This window comes from Neodiprion virginianus, chromosome 6 (genome assembly GCF_021901495.1).
Source record: "Neodiprion virginianus isolate iyNeoVirg1 chromosome 6, iyNeoVirg1.1, whole genome shotgun sequence".
Lineage (NCBI taxonomy): Eukaryota > Metazoa > Arthropoda > Insecta > Hymenoptera > Diprionidae > Neodiprion > Neodiprion virginianus.
In genome coordinates, this window is record NC_060882.1 from 6641679 (window position 1) to 6653935 (window position 12257).

Sequence of the window (12257 nt, forward strand, 5' to 3'; positions counted from 1 at the left end):
TTCTTGAGTAAACGATTACAAAATTTCATTCAGAAATGAACATTTCGTTAGGAAGGCCACAAAAAATTGGAAGGCCATGATTCTGGTTATTGACAAAACGCAAATCCGACAGTTTGGCATTTACTGACAGGTGCGAACGAAAAGGAGTAGCAGACGAGCAGAAGCCTATGGGCGCGACAACGAGTAGAGATAGAACTAACAAGTGAGGCGGTTGTAATTAATGCAGCATTAATGAGAGATTTCATCTTCAGTCAAACTTACAGTAAAACGAAATAAGTGCGAATTTTCTTGATTCGATCAATACAAAGATCAATGTATTCAGCCGAATTTTTTGGGCATTGTAATTACAAAGTTTAAACGCACAATTTATTTTGAACAGCACTCATTATGAGCGAGTTCAAGTTACATCATTTGGTTGGAGAACTTTTAGAGATACTTGGGTATGTAATATAAATTTGGAATTCTCAAAAAATGAACCTGCTTCTATGAAGTTTAATCAATGCAATAATCCTCAGGTCCTCGTCAGCCCCTGAGAAATATGTAGAAGAACTTCAGAAGCGATGCAGCCGATCCTCAGATCTTGCAATAAGCAATGTCGCAACTCAGAGCTGCGTTCGCAAGCTTGCTAAAAATGCACCGGATCCAGATCTCTTTTTACAAAAATACGAAGAATTGAAGTCTAAAAAGTAAGTCAATCATTCTCCCAATTTTCCAGTAGAAAACTTCAATTACGTTATTGTACGAACAGATATGAGATCAAGATTACCTATATCTAAATTTGAACGGTCACTTTTATTTGATGCTCTAGCGTCGACCTATTGGGTCCCTTTATGCAGCTACTTGATTTAATATCAGCAGATAAAAACTTAAAGGATCACTTGGGAAAGAATGCATTGTCTACTAATTTAAGTAATACCAAAAGTTCAACGATAACTCGAGAGGATGTTCCACAGGTTTGTTGGATCATTTTTCGTGTTTTGAACATTTTGTATCCAGTTTGAAATTGTTGATAGTTGCATAAAAGTTTTAATGAAATAATCCTACATTACAGATTTGTAAAAATGTTATTAAAGCTGCCGTCGAGGGTGAAAGGAAATTGAACAAACAAATCAGCATGACCGACAAGCGGAATGACCCTCCTCTTGTCTCACAAAACTGGGTCGTAGATCGACCTCGTTTTTCTTGGGATTTTCCTTCAGATTTATCTGTTACTTTCTGTCAGAGTAATTTGATCAAAGTTGACCATCTCCATACAGAATCTTGTAGTTTATTACTTTCGAACAATTATTTATTGCAGAAGTTGTACCAGCTGCATCACAAGAAACAATACTACTCTGGGATATATTGTGTTGTTTAAAAGGGATGGATGGTTCGTACATCACTTCTGAGCCCCTTGCAAATCCTTATGATGTTCGATCTTTTGTAATCTCACAAGACGTAGGTAAGGATCATTAAATAGTGCAATAACTCTTGAATTTTTCTATGTTCAACATCTCAGTAAACATTTTCGTATTATCGTTTTTCAGGTACCTCATATAAGCAGTTAGCACAACAAATATTACCATTGGCTTCACATTACTCAATGACTGTTAGATTTATAGAGGAAAAAGTTCTGCCTGAAGACGGTCAAGTTAATCACGCTTTGCGAGGAGCATTGAATTGTCTGCTAAAAGATTATTTGGTATGCAAATAATAAACATTTCTATTAAGCAATTATACGAACATCGTTTTTAGGATTTATCAATAAGTTCATCATGTTCAAATAACTTCAGCTCTTCATTGTACAATTGGAAGCCGAACATATTCGTGGCAAACTCAACTTACAGAAGTTATGGTTTTACATCCAGCCGACCATGGCTACCATGGCAATTCTTGCACATATCACGTCGACCATATGCAAGGTAGTTTTTAAGCTATTAACTATGGGTATTATTGAGTCACCATCTTATTTGTGCAATTCAAAACACAACGCTTTTCTTTTGCAGGCGAGTGCCAAAGGTGGCAAAGTCTTGAGCTTGCTACACGAACACATGAATGATATCAGTGGAGAAGCTAAGTCAAAGGAATTATGTTTGTTCCTTATTCGTGCAGCTAGCGTTCCCTACATGCAAACGCTAGAAAAATGGGTCTACAAGGGTGTTATAAGTGATCCGTATCAAGAAGTAGGTTTTTTCTACTCTGCAATATGCGTTAATGTTGTAGCTTTTAGTTTCTGCTTCTCGTGTAATCCACATACCACTGAAAATACAAGAATATTATGTAATTGCAATGAATATGATTTAAAAATTTACTTCGAATAGTTTCTAGTTGAGGATAATGAACTCATACAGCGTGAAGAACTGCCAATGGATTATTCTGCCGATTACTGGGAAAAGAGATACACTGTGAGGCACGAAAGAATTCCAGTATTCCTCAGCGAACATGCCCAAACAATTTTGAGAACTGGAAAATATTTAAATGTTATCAGGCAATGTGGTGAGTTTGTTATCAATTTCCTCTATAACTTTTAAAGTTGATTTTAGAAATCCAAACTTTTAAATAAATCTAAATTCATTTTACAGGTAAGACAGTTCAATGGGGAAAGCAAGAACCACTTGAATATCAACACCGTGGACAAAAGTATATTGCTGCTATTGACAGGGCTTATTCTGAAGCTGCGCGAACGCTATTGGAAGTCCTTATTCACGAAAACGACCTGATGGGACGGCTTCGAAGCGTTAAGAATTACTTTCTGTTGGCTCAAGGGGATTTCGTGGTACGTTTACAACTCAAAACATGGTAGAAATTCGGTACCTACAAATAAAATTTTTAAGTAAAATCGATTATTAGAAACGTGTTATAGTTTTTTTTATCGTTCTTTACGTAATTCATTATTTTTATTAGAAATTAGTTCTGACATCAATTTTCTAGGTTCAATTTATGAATCTGTGTGAAGGGGAATTGGCAAAAAATATGTACGACATTGTGATTCATCGGCTAGCTTCTCTCCTAGAATTGGCTTTGCGCATGTCGACTGCAGATTGTGATCCATACAAAGATGATTTGAAGCCAGAACTCTTACCCCACGATTTACAATTTCAAATGTTCCGAATCCTTTCCATACAAACACAAGGGGAGAAAGGTATAGATAAAAATAATTGTTAGGTATTCAAATACTAATCGATTCTGTTGTTTACAGATTTTTGTTCTCAAGTTGATACGGCATTAACTGGATTAGAAGCCTTTGTATTCAACTATGACGTCAAGTGGCCAGTTTCTCTAATTATAAACAGAAAAGCAATAGCCTGCTATCAGATGATATTTAGACATTTATTTTACTGCAAACATATTGAAAGGCTATTATGTAGGTGAGTACTTTTCTTACTGTACAAGGTACTATGTAAGGTAACAAAAAAACTAAAATGACGGAAAAATGCGACGATTCATTAATCTGCAGGAAACAGTTTAATTCAAGTGATTTTCCTCTAGCAATTAATTCTATATTAAAATATTGGTCATAAATAGTGTTATTTAATTTTTCAGAGTATGGATTAGCAATAAAATAGCAAAAACGTTTACGTGTGAAGCTGCAATGGCATATCGTCAAGCATTTTCCCTGAGACAACGTATGCTTGACTGTATACAACACTTGGAATATTATATGATGGTTGAAGTTATAGAGCCGAACTGGCTCACATTTCTCAACAAAATGAGCAAGGTATATAATTTCTTGAAATCAAATGAATGACATAGTTTTAACTATTTTTAATCCTATGGCACAGGTCAGCAACGTGGATGATGTTTTGAGCGTGCATCAGGATTTACTGGATAACTGTCTCAAGGAGTGCATGTTAACGGATCCAGTTTTATTGGCATGCATCACGAGTCTCTGTGCTGTATGCGTCGAATTCTGCAATTTCATGCAGGTAAAAATTTTCATTATTCTTTTACAATTTTTAATTTAATAACAACATTGCGTGTGCGATTGATTTGAAATAATACTTATACAGGTATTGCACAAACCAATACTAAACCACTGTTAGTTAGAAATAATAAAAATCGTATACGGAATTTAAGTTAAGCATGAATAAGTCCTAGCAGATTTATTCGTATGACTTTGGTCGAGATAAGTGCACAACGGTTTTCTTAAAAATTGTAACATGGCTCTACTGTTACAAAATTTAATAAAATTTTTTTAAACGATGATGCAACCGAAAAATGAACCTTTTGGTTTATCAAAACGGAAATTTTACGAGAAATTTCGTGAAAAAAAAACTGAAAAAGCTGCATGAATAAACACATGAATATTTGTGATTGTGTTAATCTGACATCATCTTACTAATGTCAAGCAAATGAGCCGGTACTATGTTGACGCTGAACTGACTTCAATGATTGGATCCTGTCAAGATGACGTCGGTGACTGTGATTCTGAGGTACACGGTTAAAAATATAAGTTTGCTACAGCTCTGCATCATGTAGTTCTAGAAAGCGTGATACTTGCTGCCGATAGATGATTCATTACATCGACTGCATCTCTGCGTTATTTTCATAATTTTTGTATTAATTTAGGCGATTAGCAAGAAACAAAGGTAATCATTAGGTATTTGTTGAAGATATTGTCGTTCTTTTGGAAGAAGTACTGATGTTATGTATTGCATGTTACGACCATGAAAACGAATATCCATTTATGCTTTTTCTTCCCAAACAACGTTTCATGTAAAAAATATTTTCTCAATGTAAATCGCGAACCGATATCTACGGCATCAACAAGAGAAAAGAGAAAAAACTGAATTGCCCATTAAAAAATACATACATGTTGAAGTGAAATACAACATGATGCCGAATTAAGAAGTATTTCCGTTATAAGATTTTTGTGCTTTTGATTTGATTTCATGGTAACAACGTTATTTGCATTTTGTAAATTTAAGATGTAATATTGGAAAAATTTACGGAACATGATCAGGAATGCTCCTTCTTTATCTTCATTGTGATTGCAAATTATGTTCCTGCCTGGAAGGTTTTGTCAGACATGATTCTTCAGTAGCACCGTATTATAATACTAGTTGTGATATTTTTTGTTTCTAGTTCTTTTACTTTTAGCGTTTTCAGCTTTCACCAAAATTGAAACAAGACTCTGCTGCAAGAGAACAAGATAAAAAGAAGTTCAGGAAATGAATAGTGATAGCTATAACTAGTACTAGCTTCAAACTTTCCATAATCCATTCGCTTTCATGTTTAAATTAACAGATGACAACATCAATCTAATTCTACTCTGTTTAACAATTGTCCAGCTTTCTCATTGAACATTAGTAGTCAGCTGATAAAACGCAAAAGCCAGTCTTGATATAGACTGTATTAAAATTATTTTTTGTAACGTTGACTAAGATTGTGTTTAACCAGAATGAACAAGACATTGGTTGCGGGACCATCGATGAAATATACAATGTTCAATTAACTTTTGTTTCAATGAAATATCTGTCAATTATATTGCGGTGAATGCCTACGTTCAAACGAAATATTTTATCTTATAGAATGATGCTGAATCAACTCTCGGAGCAGAAGAGGGCAGTTTTGAAGAGCGAATAACAAAACTGGACACTAGATTTATGGAGGTTCTTGTTCGTCTTCTTGATAGAATCCGTGACTTGGGCCGTGAAATTGATAATGAAAAGTTACTGAACGTTTTGTGCCGGTAAGTTTATAAATAGATAGATATTTCTTTTACTTTCCATAAAAGACATTCTGATCTGATTGTAAAATGACACTTTTTCCGGTATATAGATTGGATTTCAACATGTTTTATACGGAAATGCTGTCAAGGCAGGGTATGGAAAAAACTACACGGCAACAAGACATTTCTGGTTGATAAGTGACCACTTCCAGATTGTATAATATACGATCGCACTATACTGTACCTACCATTGACTAAAAAAATGAATATATTTATAGATCTTTGCTAAAAATGACACAGGATCTGAAAGATAAATGCCATTCTTTATTAATATAGATCAAATTAATTCATTAGTTATGAATTGAAAATTGTTGTAGATTAACAACAGTAGCACAAAGCTAAATATTCCATTTAAATAGTAAGCAATTAGAAAATATACCTAAATAAATAATATTACCTTGTCTTATCAATATTGGAACACGTTTTTTTTCACTGAGAATATAATGTAACAAGTCATCATAAGAATTCGTTTTCACTTATTCTACATTTTTTCTTTTAAGCACATTATCTCCATACTCGCTTTCTTTTGTAAAATAAGTGTAAAAATACTATATTCACAAGATTTGATCAGCGAACCAAGAGTACCAATTTCGAAAGATTTTAGCAGTATTGAAAATGAGAAGTTAATCAGTTTTTCTCAATTTGATAAAAAAAAAGCAATAAGTACAGAAATAATAGTTCTCGCTGAATTCTACATGAAAAGTATTTTCGTTTAACTCAACATATTGTTTAATCTGTTTCATTGGTATTGCAAGTATTCTCTTTTACAGCTAGATTGAGACTTTGCAACATCGCTTCAAGTCTTTCAAACTTCTGATTGAATACATTTATAATTTTTTCATAATCTGAGATACGTCCTCTTGACAAAATAATCTCTTTTGCCTGTTCAATTATATGACGGTCAAGTGTGAGTTTTGAACATGTATTTCTGTACACTGTCTTACCATGAGGTATAACGGTGTTACCTCGTAGTGGCTTAACTCTGATTTTAGCTTCTGGTAGAAAGTCAGGGAAAAATAAAATCTTTTTCGACATAAAACGAAGAGGATTTATCCTCATTCGTTGAACAAATTCCCCGTAGTGACAACACCATCGATTTTTTAATACAGGTGAACCAACGACAATACCTTCTGCATAGGAGACAAGTTTAACTCTGGAAATTAATCCCACAAGTTCAGCTTTGCCCAATATTTCGGCTGTATCACTAACGGCCAAGCCGTTCAACAGATTAAACAGTACTATCGCTATTAGGAAAACAAAAAGTACAAACACAAGGCGACTTAGTACAGGATGAGCTATAAATGGTATGTCGCTGGCGTCAAATTCTCCAGTCAACATGATAATGGTTTTGAAAAGAGAATGTCCCGGATCAAGGAAGTCGCTTTGATCTTTGAATAGCGTATAAAAAGCGAATGCAAACGCAAGAATAAGGAAAGCGTATAAAAATAGGAAATGCATAAAGTTAAGTGTAACTGTTTTGAACATTTCAATCGCAGTCGACATTCGAGGATGCTGTCCAATAAGGATGACTAGTTCCCAGGCGGAGAGTAAAATCGCTATTGCCCCGGTGCAAGGTTCGGGTCCGCCGAGCAGAGCTACTCCCAAACAAACTAACAAAAGTTCCAACCAATTTTCAGAACTGAAGAAATAGTTCCAAGGAGAAGAAACCAGCTGAAGCAATTCTCGGAGAATCAGAATCATTAAGGCAATCGCAGTAAAGGTCCACAGAGTACCATTTTGTTGCCACTTTGCTAACGAAATATCTGATTCAGTATCGTTGCCATTATATGACGTAGATTCCGTTTCCTTTTCCGGATCACCACTGCTGAACGTCATGGATAATATGTACGCATTAAATATCAGGTAAAAAATTACATAGAATATAAAATTGGCGTATAAAATTGGGCTGATGCGTTGCCACTTGAGATAAAGGAACGACGAAAGTATCGGATGCTTTAGAAGATGTCGATGAGAGTTGCTATTAGCTATGTATAAAAATGGCTGCATTTCCATACAGATTCTTTTGTAATTGACGTGACCTTTTTCAAGCAAATGTTCGCTGTCCTGATTCCTGATAAAACCGTGCGGAGCTAGGCACTGATAATTAAATTCAATTTCGTAATCCTCGTAATCATCAGTGTGTTCTTTGGTCGTTTGTAAACAATCATCCAAATACCGAGACATACTTTCAGGGGAGATATTTGCTATTGGAGGAATTCCCAAATCGTTTTGATGACCAATGTAACTCCCAGATTTCAATAGCTCGCTTATTATCTCCGAAGATTCTGCACGGGCTGCATAATGCAACGCAGTGTTTCCTTTCTCTGAAATGAACAAAAAAATAAATAAAAAATGAATCCATGTATATTAGAAAACTAATTGGCAACGAATAATTTATAAAATTGATAAAAAAACGATGGATGTACGATTCAAAAATTTTACCATCTACGTCTCGAACGTTTACTGGCTTCGCCAAAATAAGTCTGAGACAGGCCATTCGATCTGAACCGCGAACAGCGTGAGATCCGAGTTCTTGACAGCCCTTAATCAGAAGATTTCCACTTCGTTCCGCACCTGCATCGAACAGTTCCTTGAGAACTTTGTAGTGGCCTCTGACGACGGCGTTTTCCGCCGCTTCAGCTAAGATTCCTCTGTCACCAACGATCTCGTTCTTAGCCAGACTCTTCACAACCCCTGGTAAATTTTGCCGAACTGCTATTTTTAAAAGATCTATCATTTCTTCGTGTGTCAATTCAACGTTTTCCGCATGCTGTAAATAGCTCTCTTCGTCGTTACAATCCAAGAAGTATTTCAGATCAGTGACATCCATTTTTCTATCGATAACAGGCGGGAGTGAGATATGAGGTAACTCTTGTTCCAGAATCTGGCGCGTTGTTCTTCGCCTAAAGTCTTTGAAGCTATCTATATCTGGGGGGCACTTCGATTTAGAAAATATAAGATCGATCACGGCTTCTTGGCGTGATGCCGCCGCCAAATGAGTCGGTGTCAATCCCTTGCTGTTTGCAATATTGGGACTAGCATTGTACTCCAGTAAAACCTCGACACATTCTACGTTTCTCTTGTTAACTGCAATATGCAGAGCGGTTTGTCGAGCTACTTCTAAATTTGGTTTTATAGCAGGATTGCTGAGTAGTATCTTAAGGACACCAGCATGTCCCGCTTCTGCGGCAAAATGAAGCGGTGATCGCTGATGAACAACGTTCTCTTTATTCGGATTTGCACCCAGGTTCAAAATCAGTTCAACAAAGTCATCCAGACCATTAGAACACGCAATATCCAACAGTGTCTTGTCCAGAGGATACGGATAAACGTGATCCATATCAATACTGGGAGGATTCTTCTTCAAGCTCTTGGTTGCTAAGCTTTTAAAAGCTGCATAGTGCCTGTTCTTCAGGTATTCCAGCAACAATTTATGAGGACCTGGACCCTGGCTCTGAAAGACCTGCAGCTCCATGACTTGGTCTGCTGTGTCCATGTTGACTCTGTAAAAATTCATCGGACGTGAGCAGGAATTTGATTACACAAAAAAGTGGTGGTGATTTTCAGCGAAAAAAGAAATTAAACATTTTATCATCGTTCGATACTGAAATGATAAAATAAGAAGTTTCGCGGCAGAAAATAATCACGTCTGCTTAATTTCTTAATTACAACTATTATACTTGTGCTAGATAAGCAAAGAATACTTTACAAAAATTATCGTTTTTCAATTAGAATCGATTATTGCAAGCTTGCGATGCCGATGACAAGGTGCAACGCATATCGCGAACAAAAGTGGGGGCAAAAAACAATGACTCGTTCATGCATACAAAAAAGGGAACCAACAGCCGTACGTACTAATTGGTCAATTGCTGCAATTTATTTCAGTCTACCGTTAGTTGTTGACGTCATAATCAACTCATACTATATATGTACTAGGATCCCGATGTCGTTTAAACGATAGAAATTCAGGAGCCTACTGTTTGACGAAATATCACAACAAGGAAAGTCTCGAAACCAGGATTTTTTATTTCTATTAATTTTTTTTTAATACTGCAGCATCCTTAATGTCATCAGTATTGGACATGTAAATATGCGGGAACCTCGTGGGTGTCGAGACATTATGGAGTAATGACGTCATACTTAAACGTCACTTGCGCGAATATTTTACCGCTGATAGAAATTTAGACGTAATTTTTCGTAAAGTTGTCGTTACAACTCGTAACAACTCGGGAAGACTTAGTCCAGTCTATCATGTTATACTGTAAAGTTTTATCGTTAATGGTTGCCAGCGAGATAAATGAAGTTAATGTGACTATGAACGAAATGCACTTCCTGCGACACTGATACGAACAATGGTACGTAAAATGAATTTCAATTATCCATAGTCATTGCGAGAGAAAATTAACGCTTATTCAAAAGGCAGCAGGTCGGCTGATACACCGAAACGCCAGGTCAACGTTGGATTGACTTTTCTTTTTGATCCCACTGGCGATTTACAGACTCATAGTTTATTCATTCGACCAAAAAGAGTATACGGTGTTGGACTTGGAAACATGTCAACGATGAATTAATGCGAAACTTACCGATGTGTGACGGAGCAAAACGCGCGTTTAAAAAATGACACGGTTGCGGTGAAGCTTGCAGGTGGTGAGCATCGTAGCACTTGATTAAACTGGAGAAATAATACGTGACATTGCTGCAGCGGTTGTTAATCCCTCGACGAGACCAGAGACTGAGCTACTCGTGTAACATCGCTTCGTTTCACAGTCGCTGAGAATGCGAAGGAAGGGGCACCAGTACCTACAAAACGAACTGCTGCAGCAGCAGTAGCAACTGCTGGATAGTGTCGGAGAGACGACTTGGATTCACGGATGGTGAATATGTATACGTATAGGTGGATATTTAAACGCCAATGCTTTAACCGTCAATAAAATGCAATTTATTTATTCCCCCTGTCATTCCCGTAAATATTTACTCTCTATTTCATATTTATAGCGGGCTGAAATTTGCTCGAGGCCGACATGTCGCCGCTGTGACATCGCAGGTTTACCATTCGATCGAATGGAACAACGATCTTTGAGTTAGGCCGTCGTTTAACACATTCGTGGAAAATACATTCAACTTCCTAATGATACTAACCAGAAGTTGGTTCTGTTTAGTCTGAGCTTTTGTATTTGAAAATCTATACGCGTGCAATTTGCACGACGTGTAGCAAAAATTCGCAGCATTATGATCTCGTCAACGTTAAATATTCACAATCGATGTTAAAATTTGCGGTGAAAAAAATCAACGTGTGAACAAATAATTTATTGTCAAAACAGTAGCTCAACTTTGTTTCGTGCGAACCGGCCACAGTCTGCAAATTCTCGCTTCGCTACTGGGTATGGTGTGGAGTTTCATACAGATATAGAGTGTGATACCTTCGGCAACTTGAAACTCGTCTTTCTATCTTATCTTTTCATTATTGTTCTTTACTTTGCGACTATGGCAATACAGACCGAATTGTTTTACACAATGGGCGGATTTAGCTTAGACGTATTCATACTGAACCAAAAAAAGAAGTTAGAGGATATTTCTGGGCAGGCTTATCGGGAATCTTTAACATTTCCCGAAGTTTTTCTTATAAGGGCACCACCCAAACCTCTCTCTCGCGGATTTTGATCGGTATTTGGTATATTGAATGTTAGAGATATGTATATCTAATGCTAAAGGGGGGCCCCCGAAAATTTTCTCCGAACTTACAGTTTATTGAACAAAATGCCGTTAGTTTACTACTCGGGAAGGATCCGGCTTCATTATACCTGAGACCCGTCAAAATCCGTGAGAGAAAGGTTTGGCTCTTCCCTTGTCAACCGAAATAAAACCTCTATTCTTTACTATTTTGTCGCGAAATTTTGAAAAAATTTTCCATGATTCAAGTCAGCCAATTTCTTTCCTTTCAAGTCACATTTGATATCTCCATAGTTTGTGATCACCCTGTAGACATACTCTAGTTGGATGTGGAATCGAATTCGATTCAATGGCATTACGCCCACAGATTTTACCATTTTTGTGCAAGCCTGCTTACGAATCTGACGCGACTAAAGTGTATATATAGGTATAATTTATTCTACCGGTGTAGGCATGGCAAGCTTCTGGTCGAGTGACTCAAGTCAAATATCCTTCGACTTTTATTTACATCGTTTTTACATCCGAAAGCAGATGTTTTTTTTTTTTTTTGGTTTTAATAATACGCTAGATAGATCAAAATAACTTTAAATTTCGTATTAGTTGGTGCTAGGAGTGTATATCTTTTCATTGCTCTCGTGTTAGACGAATTAATAATACAATTTTTCAAAACTGGGGGAAAAAATGATCTCGGAAATAGGTGAAGGTTTTCTCGGAAGGATAAACACGTTTCCCCAAGTGTCCTCCGTGTGGTAAAACGTAATAAAATGGCATAATATGTAAAGTATAAGAGTACTCGTAAGTACCTTTTGCATATATTTCTTCACTCAGATACTCATGATTAACGCATATCGTACGGCCGTGAATTATTCTGTTGGAG

The 12257-nt window shown here is 36.5% G+C and overlaps 2 protein-coding genes across 3 annotated transcripts; one reads left to right on the plus strand and one right to left on the minus strand.

Annotated features, from left to right (window-relative positions):
• The first annotated feature begins 95 nt into the window (after positions 1 to 95).
• On the plus strand, positions 96 to 6172 carry LOC124307566 (gamma-tubulin complex component 2-like). Of its 2 annotated transcripts, XM_046769374.1 has the most exons (18): positions 96 to 202; positions 380 to 440; positions 516 to 686; positions 809 to 953; positions 1052 to 1223; positions 1298 to 1441; positions 1527 to 1681; positions 1773 to 1901; positions 1986 to 2162; positions 2301 to 2475; positions 2562 to 2755; positions 2911 to 3121; positions 3179 to 3347; positions 3523 to 3697; positions 3762 to 3905; positions 4329 to 4412; positions 5511 to 5671; positions 5761 to 6172. In XM_046769374.1, exons 2-18 carry the CDS (start codon positions 388 to 390, stop codon positions 5843 to 5845), a joined length of 2544 nt encoding a protein of 847 aa, XP_046625330.1. In that variant the 5' UTR covers positions 96 to 202; positions 380 to 387; the 3' UTR covers positions 5846 to 6172. The 2 variants fall into 2 exon arrangements, with proteins under 2 accessions (XP_046625330.1, XP_046625331.1); XM_046769375.1 differs by lacking the exon at positions 4329 to 4412 and having other exon boundaries at positions 112 to 440.
• Positions 5955 to 10513, minus strand: LOC124307565 (transient receptor potential cation channel protein painless). The gene is made up of 3 exons (XM_046769373.1): positions 10294 to 10513; positions 8153 to 9213; positions 5955 to 8034 (listed from the first exon to the last, which is right to left on the minus strand). Exons 2-3 carry the CDS (start codon positions 9204 to 9206, stop codon positions 6440 to 6442), a joined length of 2649 nt encoding a protein of 882 aa, XP_046625329.1. The 5' UTR covers positions 9207 to 9213; positions 10294 to 10513; the 3' UTR covers positions 5955 to 6439.
• Between the last annotated feature and the right edge of the window lie 1744 nt (positions 10514 to 12257).